Source organism: Hypomesus nipponensis, chromosome 27 (assembly GCF_054491055.1).
Source record: "Hypomesus nipponensis isolate SF chromosome 27, ASM5449105v1, whole genome shotgun sequence".
In the NCBI taxonomy this organism is placed as follows: domain Eukaryota; kingdom Metazoa; phylum Chordata; class Actinopteri; order Osmeriformes; family Osmeridae; genus Hypomesus; species Hypomesus nipponensis.
In genome coordinates, this window is record NC_140387.1 from 9316867 (window position 1) to 9339524 (window position 22658).

A 22658-nucleotide genomic window follows, 5' to 3' on the forward strand; every position below is an offset into this window, starting at 1 on the left:
AATCATTACACAATGATGCAGCAATATCAACTTACATCAGTGGGCTCCTCTCCCCCGACCAACACATTGGGAGGTGGCTGCAGGAGTGTGATCGAACCTCCGGCCACTGCAAAATGTGACTATGGTTAACCAAATGACTAATTATGAAGGAAACTCATAGAATGAAGTGCACCTACCTTGGACATAAGGATTCTCTCCTGCTACCACCTCTCCAGAGGAGCTGCCCCCAGCTATGCCCTGCATGATGGGCCTACCCCTATTATTAGCCAGGGCCAGCTCCTCAGCAGGGGTTAGCTCGGGACCTTGGGGTCCTCCCCCCGTCTTAACCATATCCGCCTTTTTCTTGTTGGCTAAAATATGAAGGATATGACACTGACAAGCTGTTCAGTACATTACCATGGCACATATTGTAATGACTCACCAGCCTGAATGATGTTTTTATGTTTTATTTTTACTTGCTCCCAAGTCCTCTTAGTGGCTGGGTTGCAACTACATGGGGTTTGAAAGCACTCATAATTATATGACAGTGTTCACCATATCACACCATACCATACCATACAGTACACCATACCATATCATTATTTTTGAAAATGATTAAAGTGGACTCAACAATTTCTTTTCACTGCATCAATTGATTGCATTTCTGATTATGAATAATACTACGTACATACTGTAATCCGCCCATACACAGATTTGCACATGCATTCAAACTCCTACTTCTATATGGTCATCTACACATACATGCATATGCACATATATAGTACATGTTAAATAAGCGCTTTCAGTACATACATCCTCATAAGTGTCCATGAATTCGTATCAATTAGATAATCTTTGGCCTTTGTTTTATCTAGGCCAACTTATTCTGTAAAGTTGAGACAATTATTTTCGCTAGCAATATCTCATTCGATGACTAATTTCCATTAAGCCTACTGCCAGCAGGCACATTTAAAGAAATGTGATCTGATTGATTGGGGTAATAAGGCACTAAAGATGAGCCTATACATTTTACCTAAACTTACGCATTTAGTTTATCAGCATTTTTTTGCCAAGCTGCCTGTCTTGCTCTGGCAGCGGTGGCGGTGTTTGACTTAGCCATGATTATGTCTTTGAAGTCTTCATAGAGACTTATTATTAAATGCTGTTCTGATTGCGAGAATATCACCGCTCTCTCATTAAGTCCAGTCTTTCCTGCCATCGTACCGTTAGAAAATCACGGTTTTGGTGATCGACCTTTCCTGCCTTTTGAAGTCGGACGTGCGCGTGCACTTGCCCAGATGAGTTTAGCCTGATTGAAATTAACCACATGATTTGGATGCGGATCAGCCGTCGACGAACCGATATTAGCGGTTCTCAGTTAGCTCGCTAATGTTAACGGGCTAAAGGGACAATGGATTAGCTTAGCTTCAACCCCTACGACGAACGGGCCCCTGGTGGCATGTACGAAGTAGTTTATAAACAAACAAGCCAACGCATAGAAGTTAAAGAAGTCAAATACGTTTTATTTTTAAGAATAAGCTGTCCACGTTTATTCCTCTTAAATAAGAGAGGCCTATGAGGTATGTGTTTGTCGTCTTAATTGCTTTTCTGTATGTGAACATGTGTAATTAGTCAATTAAGTGTACTTTTCGTATGTGTTTAATGTGCAGTTTATTATTCGTTTTGTATGTACAATTCGTTTTTTCCGTGTAAAACACTGATTTCCAAAAGTAATTGAAGTTTGTTTTTACTTTCTTAGGTCAGGGGGGTATTCCAGGTAGCAGGTTCAACAAACTCTGAGATTAACCCTGAACTCAGAGTTGAGTTAGTCTAACATGGGAAACTCAGAAAATTCGGTTTCAGTATGGAAGTTTATTAGACTCTTTATTCAAATGGCAATGCATTTGTCAAATGGCAATTCAATGCGCAAAGTGACAATGCAATCCGCAATTCAGTTTGTATTATTTTGAAGACAATTTTGAATGAACGCTTATTGCATTGCATTTCATATTGACACGGTATTTTCGACTCTTTATTCAATTGGAGATTCGATGTGGTAGCTAAACAGCACCCCCAATCTATTGCATTAGTATTTACTTGTCATCACGCTCTTTTTGTTGCAAAATTCAAATGAAAATGCAATCTGTCAGTTCCCCCATCAAGGCGGGTCCCCGCCCCTATTGAGGGTAAGACCCAACTCTACTCTGCTTCTGAGTGGCTACTATGGCGTGAAATTAGTGCCAGGAGAGCGAGCTCTGTAAAAACGATTTGTAACTTGCAAAAAAGATTGGTGTCTCTGTAGAAAATGATTCGTGTACTTGCAAAAAAAACTTTTGTGTCTCCGTAGAAGAAGGCAAGATTTATGTACTTGCAAAAAAGATTTGTGTACTTGTAAAAAAAGGTTTTGTGTCTCCGTAGAAGAAGGCGGGAACACTGCTCCCAAAACCATCTAAGCCAATCAAATATAGCCATTTCTATGTTTAGTATCATTGGACATTTTCGTCTGTCTATCACACAAAGAACGTCAGCAAATAAGAACAAAACTAGAATGCTGATGATTTCAATGGCGAGTCATTTGGTAATGTTTAATAGTTCAAAATATCCATGGGCATGTAGGGCAAACCTTTTTTTACAAGTACAGAAATCTTTTTTGCAAGTACATAAATCTTGCCTTCTTCTACGGAGACACAAAACCTTTTTTTACAAGTACACAAATATTTTTGGCAAGTACATAAATCTTGCCTTCTTCTACGGAGACACAAAAGTTTTTTTTGCAAGTACACAAATCATTTTCTACAGAGACACAAATCTTTTTTGCAAGTTACAAATCGTTTTTACAGAGCTCGCTCTCCTGGCACTAATTTCACGCCTTAGTAGCCACTCAGAAGCAGAGTAGAGTTGGGTCTTACCCTCAATAGGGGCGGGGACCCGCCTTGATGGGGGAACTGACAGATTGCATTTTCATTTGAATTTTGCAACAAAAAGAGCGTGATGACAAGTAAATGCTAATGCAATAGATTGGGGGCGCTGTTTAGCTACCACATCGAATCTCCATTTGAATAAAGAGTCGAAAATACCGTGTCAATATGAAATGCAATGCAATAAGCGTTCATTCAAATTTTTCTTCAAAATAATACAAACTGAATTGCGGATTGCATTGTCATGTGCACATTGAATTGCCATTTGACAACTGCTTTGCCATTTGATTTGCGGATTGCATTGTCACTTTGCGCATTGAATTGCCATTTGACAAATGCATTTTCATTTGAATAAAGAGTCGAAAAAACCTTGTCAATATGAAATGCAATGCAATAAGCGTTCATTCACATTTTTATTCAAAATAATACAAACTGAATTGCGGATTGCATTGTCATTTGCACATTGAATTGCCATTTGACAACTGCTTTGCCATTTGAGTTGCGGATTGCATTGTCACTTTGCGCATTGAATTGCCATTTGACAAATGCATTGCCATTTGAATAAAGAGTCTAATAAACTTCCATAGTTCCAGAACACCTGATATGCATTAGTTAATTCGACTCGGAGTACGTCAACTCTGAGTTTAGCGCGTGCATGAATACTACCAAAAGCCAACATCTATGGAGCTCCAATACTAGGATTCACCATGGCAACCGACGACAAAAAACGTTGTCATATTTCACCACACTTTAGATATAAGTTTTATTTCGTGTTCTTGCATCAATCTGAGCACATATTCCGGAAAAAAGCAACACGGCTGTATAGCCTTTAGCTACAATTGGCGTGGGAGACAATTGCTGCCGAGTCAATGCATTTACTATTTGAATGCAATAGCCAGTCCGTACATTGAACATTTAACCCCACTGTCCGTTAATATTACAGGAGAAAAAGTGGTGGACTTAATAGGAAAATAGCATGTTCAATGTTATATTACATATAAAAACATACTACGAACAGGTAATGCATATTTTGCTTATAGGCTACGCTTGTGATTGTAGCCTCGACGTCACCATGGGTTTAATCATATTCGACATGATACAAAGTTTAAATTAAAATTGGTGGGTGGCTATTTCAACTTGTAGTAGCAGTTTCCCTCAACAGAATGCTTTTTATCAAAGGATGGTGATGATGATTAAGATGGCGAAGAGGCATTAATGACTGCTGCCGCAGAAATGGATGCAAAGAATTACTATGTATGGTAGCTAGGGCCTACTGGTAGTTCGCTCTCCATGTACTTTTATTTACAGGCTTTTTTTGTATTTGTCAGTTACACTGACATGAGAATATTGAATATAAAAAAGATTTGCACATTCTGACAACAGGGAATGCTGTATATAGTGAGATGTTCATTTAATGGCAGGTGCATTTTGCATGTGGAACAGTGAAATGCTAATGTAATCTCATGTTAGAAGTAAATTAGTTGTACAAACTGCACCTCGTGAAGAAAGTGCCAAAAACTGACCAAGAGAGGGTGTAGGCCTACTTAGGGTAGAAGAATAAAGGCTAATCTCGAAAAAGATTTACTGGAACACCAGTTACGAGAGGATGCATGGTCACAGGTGATGTTAATTGTAGGAACAATAACCTACATTAATATTAATTGTTGAATTTGCTGAATTTCTATTTTGACCAAGAGATGTTGTACATAGGGCAGAAGAATAAAGGCTGATCTTGTAAGGCTATCCACCTGCCCCCACCTCTCTTATGGTAAAATATGGAGTTACTGGATGGAGTCTGAACTTGATGGCTCTCACATCTTTGTAACTTACTGTAGCATTGCTAGACATGTTGATAAGTAAGGGTCAAGATTCTGGTGTGATTGTAGTTGTTCTTGGGTATAAATGGAAGTGTGAAGCATTGTTCTGTGGATTCTTGATCTCCTGAGACCTTCTCCTCAGCTCTCGCTTGTCCTAGACCTACTCCTTCTTCCTCACCTCATGCTTTCTATCTCTGGTTTACAATAATCATGGTAGAGTAGGCATAAGAGTTAAATTAATTGATTGCATTCATTTGCAATATGATGAAATGATTATATTATTTAACCTTAATTTGACCATTCCTGCTCTGATTGAACCCAAAGAGTCAAATAACTGTAATTCCATTGGTATTTGCATTATTTGGTTAATGTTGATACATTGTTCAATTTCCCATCTTCCTTCAAACCATAGGGGAATTAGTTTAGGTTATTTGGCCAATATATTGACCCCCAACAATGTTGAAATAGATTTGCCGAAACAACAGTTACAGGACGGTAGCCTACATCATGTAAATTGTAGGAATCATATGAATCATGTAAATTGTAGGAACAATAGCCGATAGAAATAAGCTACTCATTGTTAGATTTCTATTTGTAGGCAATAAAGAAGACCAAATACAATTTCAATTATTTGTCTTTATTTCAGTGGCAAAAGGCATTTGGTCAATTCTGAGTGCAAATCCACGGCGAGTAACACTATCGATGAAGACCGAAGGGCTGAGAATGTTGCTAAAATAAATTACAGATTGTGACAGGAAACGGTAACGTTAACTTAGGTATTCATCAGGGAATTAAAGTACATCGAACAGCATTCTTAAAATAGTCTCCCGGCGTATAACTAAGCAAATAAAATTTTGTTCGAGATCGCTCGGCTGAACCAGGAAATGATATGCCGTGTCTGCCAACGCTATCGGGCTCATAAAGTGGGAGGGGATCGGTAGAAACGCAGAGTTTGGCATGGAAAACCTTCTAGCGAGCAGGTTAGTTTCAAAGAGTAAGTTACCATGGAAACTTACCAAAAGGTTTCGTTACCTCTCTTTCTGGAACGTGGAACTCGGAGTATGCCTCTTTTCAGGGTTAAACAACTCAAAGTTTTCACTAAGCCCGCTACTTGGAATACCCCCCTGAAGGCATTGTTGGGGAATTAACGCTACAATAAATGTCAGTTGAAACCGATAAACCACTTAGCTTTTCATTTAACCCGAGAAGAGTAACATTGTAAATGATAGTGTGTCTGACCACGCTCCTCATGTCAAATTTACATTACAGGGATAATACACAATGTAACAGTTTTAAATAAAGTGAAAAGGGCTTTTATGTATAATTCTGTTGTGAAACACAACAAAGTAGGTTATGTCTAGATAATTATGAATGAAATTTGACAACACAAAACCCTGAGACAATAAACCTATGAACTTGAAATGATGAACACACTAAAGCATAATAGAAAACAATTTTAGAAATTAAATATATACAAATTTAAATGATATGTAAACTGACTCAAAGCCATATGACAGCCACCTTGTTTTTAACCTTTTTGTGTTTAACTTTTGTACTGAAATTTTGCCCTTCTCTCCTTGACAGATGCAAATTTCTCGATGACTCTGTGGTTAAAGTTGGGGATGTTTTTGATGAGTTTCTTCTCCATAGAGAGCATGGCCAACGCATTGAGACGATCCTGTGACATTGTGTTCCTGAGGAAGGTCTTTATCCTCTTCAGTGTTGAGAAGCACCTCTCCGATTCAGCTGTAGTCATGGGCGTTGTGATGAGGATCTTCAGCAGAGCCACAGTCTCCGAGAAGGTGTCCTGCAGGTTGTTCCCCATGAAGAGCTGGTACAGAGCCACAGCACCACTGCAGTTCTTGAACTCATCAGTGCTGTAGATGAGTGACAGTTCTGTTTTTAGCTTGTTCTTGTTCAGCAGTGGGTAAGCCTTCATGGTGGTGTTCAGTGCTGCCTCGGGGAACTGTTTGTTGTACTGCTGGAATTTGTCTCCCTGCAGCAGTGTAGCACTGATCAGGTGTTTGGTGAATGCAAACCGCTGTTTTGCATGGCCCAAGATGGTGTCACAAACCTCTGTAGCTAACCTCCTGAAGTTCACCTGGGCCCAGTGTGCAGCGTTTCTTGGCCAGCTACTGCTCAGATACACTCAGGGTAGGGATGGAATTTCTGATTGTTTGTACGTTGTCTGTGAACTGCTGCATGGTTCCCTGGACAAAGACTGAGTCTATGGTCCGCTTCTGAAGCTGACTGTAGAAAATGTCCACATGAGGCATGATGGCTAAAACTATCATCCTCCAGTAGCCTCACAAACCCTCCAGCTTCTCGCATAGTGGTAGGATCAAACTTGCCAGAGTCCCTGATAGCTATAAAACACTTGAGGAGATCATCTTGTGCTCAAACACAGTGTTCACAATACGGCTGTGGAAGTTCCATCTCACTGTGCTTGCTCTCGGGAGTCTGTGTGCCACCACTCTATCAAGCACGCTGGTTCACTTGGGAGATCTTGAAAAAAAGCTAGAAAATCCAGCCAGGTCAGAAAAGAACTGACTAACTCCAGAAATGTGAGATGTCACCTGCTGCATGATAAAGTTGAGTTGGTGAGCATAGCAGTGGACATAGTGTGCATTTACATACACATCTTGCACCTTCTTCTGCACACCACCTGTGGCTCCTCTCATCACACTTGCACCATCATATGCCTGAGCAATAAGCTTGCTCTTCTGGTCATCAGGGAGAATGGAGCCCAACCTATCCAGAAGGGCTGTGGCAATGGAATCAGCTGTGGCTCTCTGGAGAAGTATAAACTAAAAAAACCTCTCTTGCACAACATGGGCTTTGTCAATGTAACGGATCACAAGCACCAATTGACACTGAGTGGAAATGTCCGTAGTTTCATCAGCCTGGATGGAGAGAAAGTCAGCACTCCTGATTTCTTCGATGATTTCTTCTCTCAAAACTGACAACATACAGTCAAGGAGTTCATTCTGTACGGTCTTCGATGTTCCCTTAAACACAGTAGCAGTCTGCAGATGCTCTTGCAGAACTGCATCTAGTGATGCTACTAAATCTACCAATCCTCTAAAAACACCAGGATTTTCTGAGCTTTCACTCTCATCATGGCCACGCAGGGCTATTTCAAAGGCGCCACAGAACTTTACACAGTCTATTATTTTAGACAAGACGTGCCTGTTTTTGTCAACCTCCTCGTTATGCTTACGGATCCCTATTCTGTAGCCTTCATCAAGTTGAGCAGATATGTTTATTTTCCCAAACATGGCTAGTCTCATTGCATTTTCCATGAGGACCCTTGTTTGCTCATGTTTTTTACTTTTTTCTGATATGTGTTTCAGATCCCTCAATCCTGTCTGTATCCATGCTGGGTCTGATCCTGTCTTTTGAAAAAGGAGGCAGGGAAAACAAAATAAAGCATTTGTTTCTCCACAACCAGTTAGCCAACTTGTCTTGCTATAGCAGGTCCTTGAAAACGACCTAGTGTATTTTCTTCCTCTGTCATTCGACTGTTGCTGAATTAATATGTCAGGCCGATCAGGTCCAAGCTCCTTCACTTTGAGCTTCTCTTGATCGTTTCTTTTTTGAAAGGGCGTATTTTTTTGCGACTTTACTGAATTGTAAGTTTCCATCATCAGCTAGCTATTTTTATAACGTTAGAGCTCAATCGGTTGCTAGTTCAGTCAAAGAACGTATATTGACTATTGATTATAGTGCTTCTATACTCTTTGGTTCAGTTTTGAGAGAACACCATGACAACGTAAATAAACAACTTAAATGTGTTGCGTGATCTGATTGGATGTGACAGACATAACGGGCCCTATCATAATGTATTTGAAAAGCCCTCTAGTAAATCAGCAGTTTGGGGCGCAAGTGTTCTGCGCCCCGTCGAGGTCCTATGTCTTGCATTGAGAGGAGGGAACTACGCATGTACAACTTATAGCGACAGTCAACGGGGCTCCTTGGGCGCAAGTAACTTGCGCCCAGCAGGAAATACGTAGCCTATCAGCTAACTTTAGACAACAGAGATTTTTTTTCTTCCACATTTTATTGCAGATTCAACATTCTATTAGCTATATAATATTGACTTTAGCTACTCATTAGACATGTTTTTCTTTCTTTTAAAGTCTTATTCAATAAGTTTCAGCTTTCAGGTCGGAATGTGATGCAGCAGTGGTGGGGCGGTGCCCTCTATGAGCCGTCCGCTTGACCATAAACACAAAATAAAAATTCTATCAAGTGTGGTGAAGTAGGACAACGTCTTTTTGTCGCCGGGTGCCATGGTGGATCCTAGTATCGGTGCGCCATTGATGTTTGGTTTTAATAGTTCTCATGCCCGCGCTTAACTGAAAAAAAATGATGTTTAAGATTTACTCAAAAAAAATGAGGCAACAATTTGCAAACAATTTGTGTTTAAATTTAACACCATGTAATGTGTTTAAATTACACCACACAAACTAAGTAAAATGTACTCAGTATTAGCAATTAATATTCACAAAGTATCAGCAATTAATATTCACCAAGTATATCAGGTAAGGCTTACTTAATTTTTCGCAGTTTACGTAGTAAATTTTACTTGATTGTCAAATACAAAACTACTTATAAATATCTATTAATTAAATAACAATTAACTCCCAGTTGTCAGTATGTTTTAACTAAATTATATCATTATAAATGACTGGTTATAAATTATAAAATGCATAACATTTAACATCATCAACAATGTTTTAATCACTCACATTGAACAGTATATATCTTGTCAACTTTTTATTAAAGTTATAGTGAAAAAGGCCTCTACTTGATGAACTGAAAGTGCACTACACAGGCTACTTTAGAGTATTCCAAAGTATACTTTGAAGTACTTTAGGAAGTATACTTGATGAACTGAAAGTGCACTACACAGGCTACTTTGCAGTATTCAAAAGTAAACCTTGAAATACACTACAAGTGTACTTTAAAGTGTACTAAATGACCTAAAAAGTGGGCCAATTCAGTTTACTTAGTACAAAAAAAGTATATAAATAAGTACACTGCTAGTATACTTTAAGTAACATGATAATGGTATACTTTTTATACTAAGTATCCTTACAAAATAAACTTGAAGTATACTTCTTTTTTGTAAGGGTTGCTACGTTACAAGAAACAAGAAACCAACCCGATTGGCCAACGCTGAAAGTATTCTTAATGTACAGCATTTTTTCACACCTGCCTAAAACTTTTGCACAGTACTGTATAATCCATGTTGAACATGCAAAAACTACAATCAAATCGGAGATTTCTCAACGACAATCAGACGAAAGAAACAAATTTAGCCGTTTAGCTCCATAGACTCCCATTCAACATGCACTCACTCGCGATCACCCCCAGTGGAACTCTGGTGGAACTGCAGCCAAATTAGGTACAATGGAGCTTAATAGGGAGTGGCAAGGCTCTCCTTAAACAAGCTCTGATCTGATCAACTTTCGTTCGTCCTACTCTGGCGTATTTACATTCATTTATTTAGCAGATGCTTTTATCAAAAGCGACTTCCCAGATAGAGCTTTACTAAAAGTGCATTGGTCAATGATCATATACAACAAGATAGCCCCAAAAAGGCTTTTGCAGGCTTTTGTAGTCTTTGATATTGACTGGCGCATGCTGGCATTGCATGACGTGAGGTTCTGATGTACGCAGACATCTTGTGATCTTTGGGTGGGGTAAGAATAATCTAGCCTAGAGGTCGCTGCTTACAAAGGTCATGGTTAATGTGTCTGACTGAAAAAAAGAAAAAACACAGAAAAAAACACTAACAATTTACAGAAAAAGTGTGGTAATATATATATATTTTTTTACAGTGTAGTTTAATTTATTTGTGACTGCCTTAATTGTATTAGTTAATCAAGGAAACAGAATTCACTAAAGAAAGCTACAGCCTTCTACTTCATTAGGCCGGTGCACAGCTATCAAATGACTGCGCCGGTGTCCCTGTTGTGTTTACTATATGAACTCGAGTGCGGCACCTAGTTTAATTTAATTGGAACTGCCAATGATTTCTCTGAACGTATGTTTCTGTATCGATTTTGATTCAATATTACATACTGATTATCTTACTATTTAGATAATAAACCTATCATTTTGCATTTAAAGTTAGGCTACTGGTTCTCGTAGGCCTACATCTTTCACACACTGTAAAAATACTCCCAGCTTGTTGCATTATATCAAAATGTCCCTATTATGTTTACTATATGCTCCAGTGTGTTAAGTGCCTAGTTTCAATTTATAGTGAGCGACTGCCTTTGTTTTCATTTTATTTCATTACAACTGCCTTTGTTATTTATAAATAAAAACAAACAATTCAAATGTGTTAGACCAAAATACAATGACTTCAAGACATTTTTACAATTATATATACAATGTAGACTATGTTGACTATGGCCTGTTGGTTCAACTTGAGAAATTACTTTTCATCCATGTAATATTTCATAAAACACATTATGTACAATGAGTTATGTATTACTAAAACAATGAGACACCATATAAATCTACTACACACACACCGGCACAATTTACATACTTTATATTACCCTGTTATACTTTCTTAAATTCAATCCGGTGTAAAGCATGCACGCTTTCAATATGTGATATGTCAATAAGTGATTTCCCTCACAATATTCAAGACAGGCTGGAGTGTTCCCCCTGCTGGCGAAGCTTCTTTGTCTTGAGTAGTTTGGGCTGTGTCATCCTAAGACATTCCTTATAAACTGGGCGCCCCTTTCGCTTGGTCCTTCTCATGTTGCGCCTCCTGACTTGCAGCCTCATGATCTCTAGGTGGCGTCCTTCAACCATGTCTCCACCGCTCGGCTGCTGCTGCTCCAGCTGAGAGAGGAGGGGCTGGACCAGAATTGCTGTGCAGCTGTGAGCAGAGTGAAAGAGAACAAGAGTGAAAAAGAGGAGGAAAGAGGTTGCCTAACACTGTACTATCACTGCCCAGGAACCTATTATAGTAATTAAAGATATTTACATAGAAAAACCACGTAAAAAAACAACAGGCTGACCTTGACTGCTGAGTGCAGTGCTGTGGCTGCAAAGTGAAGCAAGACAGAGACACATCCTCCAGCAGGACAGGCAGTAACCCACTCAGCTTCCTCTGTTGATCCAGCCTCTGGAAGAGTCTGAGGGGCGAGAGAGACAGAGGAAGTGGTCAGATTGATGCAACTGCTATGGCCAGTGGCGCCTTAATGCACGGGCTTACCTAGGCTTAAGCCCAGGGCCTCGACCAATCAGGGGCCTCTTAATAATAATACAAAATAATGATGATAAATGTCCGTATTCGCAGTGTCATTACTCTGCTCTACAGTGGCATCCGGTGGTGGATGTGGAGGGAGGCACCCCTCCCCCTTATCTAAACAAAATGTAACAAAAATTATAGAGGGTAGAGTGTGCTTGCTTGCATCGGTTGCAAATGGGTCCATTTATGAAACAAGCTGAACCCCCTTTGAGGGGGGGCTATATATATTCTTATGTAGGTTAGTGCATGACATGTGCACCAGCAGATACTATTACAAAAGAAATTCCTGCATTAAAATAATGTATCATGACAGTTTGTATGATTTGGTCATTTATTAACACACTACCATTTAATTATCACGGCAAACAATTACACTGCACTAAACTGTAAGTGTAAATGTAAAGTGAAAATAACAAAACCAGTCAGTATGATGACTTCAGCGAATATCATTCACGTCTTAAGCGAAAGGGAATGAGGAAACTGTTTCCTCTACTAAAAAATACAATGCGGGTCACGTGAAAAAATGATCCAAAGACTCGAAGAAAGGCCGAGTCTGGAAATGAACAAATCGTTTGTTTCCTCTAGCCACCAGTACAGAGCCTATGCAGGTCACGTGAAAAATGTTCCAAAGACTCGTAGAAAGGCAGAGTCGGGAAATGAACGAATCATTTCTGTTTACTTCGACAAGCCTATGCAACTGTTCCGATGCATGGCCACGAGAAAATGAACGAATCACTCATTGAGAGGACTCGTTACTCCCTAGTCCTTGTAAGGATTCATTCAAAATGAACGAATCGTTCGCGAATGACACATCACTACAGTCTAGAGCCCTGCGTGGAGAAGCTGAATTGTGCTACGAGCAAGCTAGCCTAGCTGCTATTGCTAACCAAACTACACTGAGGGGATTGTTTGAATGCGCCGGAAACATACTTTACATACATTTTAGGCTGTGGCATTTAAGACAGTGACAGTGCTGCTACACCATGGCACGATACAATACTAACTGCTTACTAACCTAGAGTGAGGTCATGCCGGGAAATATCAAACTGAGGCTTGAACGTATCGACCGAGCGTTAGCCAGGTTGATACAGCAAAGCCGAGGTTTGATATTTCCCGGCATGACCGAACGGTCAAGGTTAGTAAGTTGTTTATTTTATGGCATTTTTAGCTCTTTTCATTTTGTAAATGAAAGTAAATGGTAGGCTAATTGTAGCTATCTCTTAAGTCCTCTCACAATGTGTTTCAGGGGATGCCTAGCAACCAATTACTTTTGATAGAAAGCGAACAACACGGTTATGCTAAAATGGCTTCAATTCCAACACATGTAACGACTCTTTTAGAAAGTTAACAATTTCTTCATCGCTGTTGATGTTGTCAGTATTGTCTGGATAGTAAATATTACAGTACTAGTCTAGTCTTTGTGTAGTATTCATATGAGATGACGTCAGAGCAGGGCAATAATAATCCGTATAAGACCGCGGACCGGCGATGAGGTCGGTACTCGGCTGGCATGACTACCCATTAGCCAATCAGAACGCTCGTACTGTCGTTCCCATATAATAATTGCTGTGAGCAGAGAATTAAGCAATAAGCCCCAAGAGGCCATTTTTAGAACAGGTAAGGGGGAGTTGTTAGGCACGACACGAAGAGGAGTTGTATGCACGCGTAATAATGCACGTTGTATCCATGCATAGTTGCTAACGTGTTCTGACATTGTGACGTAGGCTAGCACAATTCCCTTCGTTGACACAAGGCACTGTTTGCCACAAAAACTGTTTCAGCCTAAACCGTGCAACAACGTAAATAAAAATACAAGCAACTCAATCGCTACCAAGACAAAACTTTTAACATTTCCAATTAGCGGGCGGGGGCTTCAAAAAATGAAAGAAAAAAGTCCATAGCCCAGGGGCCTCAAGTGCTATTAAGACGCCACTGGCTATGTCTGAAGTAAACAGATGGCTGTGTCAGAATATAGGGGTGATTATAGACTGTAGGATGAAGCTTTATTCTGGGACTGCCCCACACACAGACATATGTGCATTTATCCTACAGTGTAATCCTACTGATATGTGAGGGTGTGAGCGCACACATGGCCACTGCCCTTCTTCTTTGTGTTCTGGCTGGCTTTGACAGTGATTATGTATGAGGTGTTACTTTCACCACATCAGTCTGCAAACTTAGTTTGCTTAATGTTGCGGGGCGGCAGGGAGGAACTGGGAGTAAAAAACTTTGATCCAGACTGGCCCCCCAGAACTGGCCTCCATATACGCCACCACAGCTGCCCTGCTAATACAAGCATTTTCTGTGTTCGATGTGATGCGAGTTTGGGAGTTCTATCCTTAATGCGAGCGTGCATAGTGCGCAAGCCAAAACATTTTTGGCCTCTATTTGAGTGCAAAATAGTTGAGCTTCATGTAAAATAAACATAGCCGTTTTTCAATTAGTAAAACCTTGTCTAGTGAAGGTGATTTCTTTGTCTCTTAATTTTTCAGCCCCACATTTCTTAGCCTGGTTTTCCATCGGTATTCTTATCCCCGTGTTCCTGATTGCCAGTCCGCTACTGCGGAGCTGTGCCACGGTGGTGTCCTCCGCTTCGCGTCGGGCGCTGTTCGCCCCGTGGGGGGCGCTGTTCGCCCCGTGGGGGGCGCTGTTCGCCCCGTGGGGGGCGCTGTTCGCCCCGTGGGGGGCTTATTTTCCCGATAATGACCGTCAATCTATACATTTTCCCTTACATATTGGACACCTCGAAGGGCATTATCCCACTTATACCATGGGCACTTGCCAACGATAAAAAATATTTTTTTCAAACATTAATTTATGTTTTCAGGCGTTTTGCAAAATAAATCTAACATTAGCCAACTTTGATATTTTATAGTCCGCTCAGCTCATAGAACCAACACTGGCTTTCCTTTGGCTGAGCTATTAGCCCAAAAGCTAACGTTTTGCTAGCAAGATTCAAAGGCAATAACATTGTGTACGGTTGACAAACAGTAAATATAATTTTACAGTATGTTTGACAAGGAGATTTGCTTGCTAATCAGCCATGTCAATGTTCCAAAATTAATATCAAGATTTTCACAAAAGTATTGGCCGTATACTGTACTAGGCTACAGTAGACTGCAGCCTGTGGAGTGAGTTGAATAGCAAATGGATGTGAGATGACCGCATCAAAGTTTACATATTCTCCTAACAGTAATTATAATTTGACAGTATGTTTAACAACAAGACTAGCCAGCTATCGAGCCATGTCATTGTCCCCAAATAAAATCTAGATTTTTAGAAGAAAACAATCGGCCATGTGTAGAGTTGGCCAAAGACTGTTTGAAGTAGATTGACTAGCGAGGTGAATAGCGAATGGCATGTGAGATTAGCGTTTATATGACACTGACACAGTCCATTTAGAGAAGTAAATTTTTCAAATAGGTTAAAATAAATATTGAAGTCACTCATTGTTGTAAATTACATTGTTATTGTTGTTATTGTTTAAGTCTTTCAAAGTTGTAAATGGAGGCTTTGACTCCGTCACTGTTGTTATGGTTACTTATTTCAGACACTTTGTACAGGCTCATATACTATGTTGCCAGCACAATCATTTAGAACGGTGAAAAGACAGTTTTGCTGCAATGACGCAGTAGGTGTCCGTTATCACCCGATAATGGACACCCCTGCAGCCAATCAGACCATGGTATAAAAATATTTAACTGGAAAAAAATATTCTGTTTAGTTCATATATTTTCAATACATCTTAACAGCCCGTTATATGCGATGAGCTACTCTTTTTGTCTTTGTCTTAATCGGTTGCATATTTTTATTCAAAAGGAGCTTTACACACCTATAAGAGCTGAAAATTTGGCGACACATACATTTTACGTTATCTTGATTTTGGGTGTTTACAATGGTCATTTACATTTGAAAGGATTTACTTGAAGAATCTAACCGTAGTGAAGTCCGCGTTCTCTTAGCGTCACGTGTCCTTGCCGGTATCAAAGCATGCAAGACAACAATGGCTTTGCATGAAACTTGTTTGACCTGCTTCGCCAAATTGACTTCAACGATTTGTGACTTTGCCTGCAAAAAAAGTAGACGAGTGGACTTAACCCTTGTGTTATCTCCGGGTCATTCTGACCCAAAGTCATTGTGACCCACCGTCGTTTGCAACAACTTTACAGCATACCAAAACAAAGTGAAACTTTTTCTTTTAACCGTTGGGCTGTCTCAGACCCCCCACATTTCGAAGGTTAAAAGAAAAAACATTTTTTGGGCTTTTGTATTGGGTAAAATTGGGTAAACACAACGATGGTTCGTTATGAACCTTTTGGTCATGTGACCCGAAGGCAGCACAAGGGTTAAACTAGTCCCATACTGATTATCTAGCCTATGTTCTTTTCAGTAGGCGGTTACAGCCTGATAATTAAATTGTTCAATCAAGTTGTTTGTAAATATGTGTTCGCTGGGCTGTGTGTGTGCACGCTAGACTGCATGTTCCAATGTATTTGACATTGTGGCTGGCTAGGGGTGCTTGTTACAATGTATTACAATCAGTGGTGATTTATTTAAGACTGCAAGGGAAGCTCTATGGAACGCCGAGTTAGTCAATTAAATGAATAAATAAATAGCTAAATAAATAGATTAATACATACATAAATACATATGGCTATGAAATAAAGTCTGAAATAAAACAAAGATGGCAATAAATATATAAATATAACATTATATAATTATATAGCTGAATCCATTTACCGACATCAATAAATAAATACATTTATTTATTTTTAAATGACGTTTTTGTAAAGACAACATTTATTTAGTTCATGGGACTTTTATTTCCTAATGCCACACTTTATTTTTTGAGACTTTTACGCCCCACATTTATTTCCACACCACATTTATTTCTGTGCTGTATATACTTCCTGTCTCGCATGCAAACGAGAGGGGCGTGGTTATCTTCAGACCAACGCAGCTGTACACCTAGATTCCTAGATAGCTATGCTACCTGTATTGGGTGACTGAGGCATTGCACTACCGAAAAGCATACAATGTAGACAATCTTTGCCCATAATGTCTGTGTCGTTTCTGCCTTTTTATCATTGTTTCCCAATGGGAGTGATGGCGGTGACCTAGTAGCCTACGTGTGGGGACTGGGTCTTTGATAGCTATGAGGTAGCGCTGAAGTTACTTTTGTAAACATTGCTTTCGCTCGTGTGACGTGTAACTCGTCTGCAAAGCTAACAATCACTGCCACCACTACGTCTTCCTAGGTGGTATTTTGGTTATCACCGGTCTTAAAGTCGGCAACTGTAGGCCAAGTGGCTGGCAAGCCGGCTAGCTAGCTGGCGAAATAATAAAAGGACAACATCAGTGTGGCCATTTCAGCTAGAGCTAGCTACTGTAGAGGTTGTAGTGTTGTGCTGTATTGGCACAGACCTGAACGGCCAAACCCGTTTAGTCACTGAATGGTCATTAAAATGAGTCTAGTGGTAGTGGTTTGATTTAATATTGAATAATTCCATAAATTATAATAACTGGGTTCGGGTATTGTGTACCGTGTTGAATGTGTCTTGGTCTGGACATGTCTTGGTTAGTTGCAACTTTAAATTGCCAATAATAACAAAGCGTTAAGAAACTTGACTTCAATTTGAAGCAGTACTGTAAATCCAAAGGTATGGGTAATGTCTGGAATGGTCTGGCTTCACTTCAGGTCTTGTCTCACTAAATGGAAATACCGGCATGGCATAATGGTGAAGCTAGATAGTTATAGCGCGGTGCCTTATTGACCTAGCCATCCACATAATAGCAGAGCAATGTAGCGGTGGCAGTGATTGTCCTCTGTAGGCGTAGCGACGGTTGCTAGATGTGTTAGTTAACATTACCTGGCACTAATCACCCCCCACTACCTGTACATCTTGCACATGAACAGTGCTCGAACTATTTAAGACTTCAAAATCTATGTTCTGTAGAGCACTTATCCGCCCAAGTACCTCTACAAAATCTACTATGTGTGCCAAAATAATATATCCTGACAAGCCATGCTGATCAATTTGATCTATAAGGCCAGCATGCGATCTCTGACATGGCTAATGCCGATTAAGACAAAGACAAAAAGAGTAGCTCATCTGATCTGCCTTCGATCTTGTGTGCAAATGCGTTGGTCTGAAGATAACCACGCCCCTCTCGTTTGCATGTGAGAAATAAATACAGCACAGAAATAAATGTGGCGTGGAAATAAATGTGGTGTGGAAATATATATGGAAATAAATGTGGTATGTAAAAGTCTCAAAAAATAAATAAATGTGGCATTAGGAAATAAAAGTCCCATGAAATAAATAAATGTTGTCTTTACAAAAACGTAATTTTGAAATAAATACATGTATTTATTTATTGATTGATTGTTTTATTTCAGAGTTTATTTCATAGCCATATTTATGTATGTATTCTATCTATTTACCTATTTATTTATTTAATTTTGACTAACTCGGCGTTCCATAAAGCTCAACTTCCCCTGCAATAAAAAAATATTTATGGTCAAATATTTACTATTGTGTTAACATTTTAAATACGTTAGAACACGTTCATATCAAAGACGAGTTCTTTCTTAATCAGCTACATATATTAGCAGGTCGACTGACTGATTTCCTTCTCATACATCCCCATAGCGTCACAGTGCATTTCCCTGTTGAAGCTCAGCTTCCATGGAGTTCAATGGGGCTGCTTTGAACAGTTTTTTTCAGTTCTTCGAAACTATACGGTCATTGGATGAATGCTGAGATGATCCCGCCTCGAACGCTCAGCGTCTCTGGGGGTGAATGGAGGAGTGGGCTGGCCTGGACGATGGGCTTCCTTGGATGATTGGAGGGTCTGTCGAAAGACTGCATCTCCTTTTGATTGACAGAAATGTTGTACTACAAAAAGTCACTGAAGCTATTCAAGCTCAGTCCCATCGCGGATTTTGCAACTGTAGTTGAAAGACAAACTGCAGCAACCTATTTCTTGGTATTTGCTTGGCGAAATTGCTAACCAATTTTCATCATACATTTCGTACAATTATACACCACGTTCCTTGTTTCAGTTTAACCTAATTTCCACATTTCCTCCTTGATTAATATTGTTTTGTTAGATCGTTTTTTCATTCATTAATTCAGTCGGCTAGGTTTTACATGGGGGTGAACTAGCCAGTGAAATAGCCAAATAAATAAGACATTTTTAGGATGTAGGCCGAAAATGAGCTTCCCCTCTTTGAAAGACCAGCAGCCGCCACTGATTACAATGTATAAATGTATATTTTTGTCTGTCATAATTTAATTGCCAACCCCTCTCTCTCTCTAATATATATTGAAAAAAATCATAGTAATAATAATATATACATTTTAAAATCTTTTGCGTGGTGGGGGTGGGGGGGGGCCTCGGGGAGGCTTCTGCCCCGGGCCCCAGATGACATTAACCTGGCCCTGCTTCTAGTAAACAAGCCAGTTTTCCAGAAATACATTTCAAGCTTATTTACAGTTTTGGGTGCATTTTTTCAGTTTGCAGAGAGTATTGTTTGAATCGTGATTCCAGCGAAGATAGGCCGACTGCCAATGACAACATTGTTAGATATAGGTAAAAGATAACTTTTTCTACGTAACAATTGTGAATGTAGAAAGTATAGCAATAAATTAATGTTCAGAAGTCCAGGGTTGTTCAGTATTTGAGTATACAGTATTTACCGTATTTACAAGCAAGATTGTAAAACAGCCTTTTAGCTATCAGGCTTGTTGAACAAAGAATAATACCACAGTGCAACTTCTCAATTACATCTCAATTACAGCAGCAAACTGATTAATGTATAGTGAATTAAAAAATAACAGTACCATAGTGACATAATATTAAATCTCTAATTTGTTCCTGGAAAAATACTGTCTGGTAGGTTTTTATTCTAACGCGAATCACACCTGATTCTTTATCTCTTTACATCTTAATATTTATCTTGATTACAAGCTGGAAACAAGCAACTAGACAGCCCTGCTATAGATCCTGTAGAGTTGACTATAGAGAAGATTATATATATGTGTGGGTCCAGTTAAAGAGAGTGATGGAGAGGAGGGGGAATATTTACCTGCTAGTGCAGTTGCAGTGGTACAAGCTCCTGGACTCTGGGTTATAGAAGCTATATCTCTCCTGCTGCGGAGGGATCTTCAGCCTGCACTTATCCAGGTCATGGTAAACCTCACAGGACTGTGGTTTATCTAGAGAGAGGAAGATAGGAGAGGGTGAATCAGGATCCAGGACAAGACAGGACACAAAAACACATGTAGTCATGGCTCCCACATACCTATATTTGCTGTGACTCTTTCCACAAGTTTATTAGAGAAGTTGGCTTTGATTGTGTGGGTGACACCAACAATTTGAGATGGCATTGTGTCTGTTTCCTGCTTGCACAGTGGCATGGAGGCGGTCTCGCTCTCCAGTGTGGTCAGGGCTTGGGAGCTACCATCTGCTCTAGTGGTAGCGGAGATGGTTGGGGAGTCAGCGACTTCTATGTGGGAGGCTGGCAAGGCAGGAGTGCTGTGGAAGGCTGGAGCTGAATTGTGAGAGGCTGGGGAGGCAGGAGCTGTGCTGTATGAAGATTCTGAGGGAGGGGCTGAAGTTTGGATAGCTGAGTCTGAGGAAGACAGGGTGGGGGAGGCAGAGGCTATAGTATGGGAGGAAGGGGCTGAGGCAGATAGGCCTGGTGAGGCAGGTCTAGTGTGGGTGACTGCATCAGAGGTGGAGAAGAACAGTAAGTCTGAGGTTCTGCTTTTCTGGGAGTCTGGTGTGAGTTTGGCATTGGCGGTGATGGTTATGTTGATAGCGGCAGTAGCCATGTCTTCTTCAGAGTCTGTGTTTGAGTAGTTGTACACAGTGGCTGGATGCACCACAGCATACAAAGCCATGTCTTCTTTCAGACACCTGTTAGAGAGACATGCAGATTAAAAGATGATTTTAACATGTTTGCACCTGTAACCGGTCACGTTAATTACAAGTAAGCAATTCAGTCAAGGCAACTGCTCTTACTTACATTCCAAACCAGTTTCTCTCAACACACTGGAGCTTGTAGGAAAAGTCAAAGCAGTTCATTTTCAGCAGGTTGAAAAATGTGTAACCCACAACATTTGATATTCGATCCTGAGCCGCCAACAGACACTCGCGAAACCTAGAAAAGGGCAGGAATATTGGTAAAAAATGTAGCAGTGCCTGAGATTAACAAGTCTTGTAGGGGGAAATTAACCGTAATCAGATTTATCCAAAGAAAAGTGCCAAACGATATGTTGTGGAGAAGTTGTCTTCATGGGCGTATCTACCTGGCTGGAGCCCCCCCTTTTTTTTCATATTTTACATCTACATTTGTTAATTCATCTTCCTAAAACCCACTAGCGGACACTATTTAAAAGGATATTTTCAAAAATGTATTTTGGAGGAACATGCCCCCAGACCCCCCTAGTTTTGCTGGGTCACAGGAAAAATAATAGGTTTTATCTAGGGGCTTAGCCCCCCCCAAAAGTGGGAACCTAGATTCGCCCCTGGTTGTCTTACTTGTTGTCACAGTTGCAGTGGGACATGGTAAAGATGTTTTTGTTGAAGACTCCATAGTTTAATTGAAAGGACAGGATGGTGTCCTGACATTGGTCATGCTCACGGCAACAGCTATCAGTGTCAGAAAAGACACCTGAGAAGATAAAAGAGAGTTCAACAAAATGTAATGAGACCAGGTTACAGGTTCTCACTGATGATAATCACTGAACACTTACCTACCCAAATCTTTGTATGACAATGCCTTGTTCCCAGCTCCACACCAAAGAGTTCCAGGTACAATAAAACCACGTTTCAGGCGTCGGTGCGTCTTTCCCCCAGATCTGTCAATGTCGCCACGAAGTTTCTGGACTGAAGCACCCACAATGTAGTGACCTTCCGCACTTCGTATGTGCCTCTTTCCAGAGCGTTTGGTGCGCTCCGCAAGCGTTCGAGGGTTAAATGCGGCGCATGCTTCGAGCATCATATTGATTTCTAAGTGACTGTCAGGGCGTTCAGTGAATTCTCCCTCGCGCTTCCAACACAGATCCAAGTAGTTCGCGGTAACAGAAGATTCATCATTCCAGGCACAGTTGACCATAGAGTGCTCATTTGACCAAACAATGTGGTATAGGCGAAGTAACGACTGGGTCTTGTTCTGGCTAAGGAAAGTGGAATGGGTCTGGCAGTTTGTGACTTTCGTCCAAACGCAGAAGTTTCGAACTTCACTTGTAGCAATGGTCGATTTCAGAACAGCAAATGTTAGAACAATAACGCGCAGAATGGAATTGATACCCATTAAAAAAAAAAAAAATTACACTGAGCAAATGCTGAAACTGAGTAAATTCAGCACCAGATTTAACAATATACTAATTAATCGTGAATACTTAGTTCAGTAATTATTTCTTGCAATACTGTGTAGCTAAACTTTTGGCTTATTGAAACATGCATACGCCTTGTTCTTCTCCTTGGCACGTTTGACGGATACGGTGTGCAGGGTGGTTTTCTTAACATGACCAGGGGGTGGGGGAGGTGGGGGGGGCTTTCCCGATCTTCTAGAATTACGTATCGACTCGGTACTCTGATGTGATCAATCTGAAAGTATGATATCATAAATTAACGATCATTTATGAGCATGTT

The 22658-nt window shown here is 40.2% G+C and overlaps 1 protein-coding gene and 1 long non-coding RNA gene across 2 annotated transcripts; one reads left to right on the top strand and one right to left on the bottom strand.

Annotated features, from left to right (window-relative positions):
- Positions 1-1302: 1302 nt before the first annotated feature.
- LOC146220764 (uncharacterized) lies at positions 1303-8161 on the top strand. The gene is made up of 2 exons (XR_014750900.1): positions 1303-1559; positions 6299-8161. It is a non-coding gene; the product is annotated as an uncharacterized LOC146220764 (long non-coding RNA).
- Positions 8162-10862: 2701 nt separating this feature from the next.
- On the bottom strand, positions 10863-22317 carry LOC146220765 (uncharacterized). Its single transcript, XM_084693909.1, has 7 exons — positions 21762-22317; positions 21543-21675; positions 21028-21162; positions 20302-20918; positions 20086-20215; positions 11761-11877; positions 10863-11618 (listed from the first exon to the last, which is right to left on the bottom strand). Exons 1-7 carry the CDS (start codon positions 22315-22317, stop codon positions 11378-11380), a joined length of 1929 nt encoding a protein of 642 aa, XP_084550035.1. The 3' UTR covers positions 10863-11377.
- Between the last annotated feature and the right edge of the window lie 341 nt (positions 22318-22658).

What these genes read in the sequence shown, in the direction of transcription:
- LOC146220765 (XM_084693909.1), bottom strand. Translation starts at nt 22,317, where the DNA reads ATGGGTATCAATTCCATTCTGCGCGTTATTGTTCTAACATTTGCTGTT. An exon ending in GAGAGAAACTGGTTTGGAAT is followed by an intron (nt 20,919 to 21,027) that starts GTAAGTAAGAGC and finishes TCTCTCTAACAG; the next exon opens with GTGTCTGAAAGAAGACATGG. An exon ending in CACTGCACTCAGCAGTCAAG is followed by an intron (nt 11,619 to 11,760) that starts GTCAGCCTGTTG and finishes CTCTGCTCACAG; the next exon opens with CTGCACAGCAATTCTGGTCC.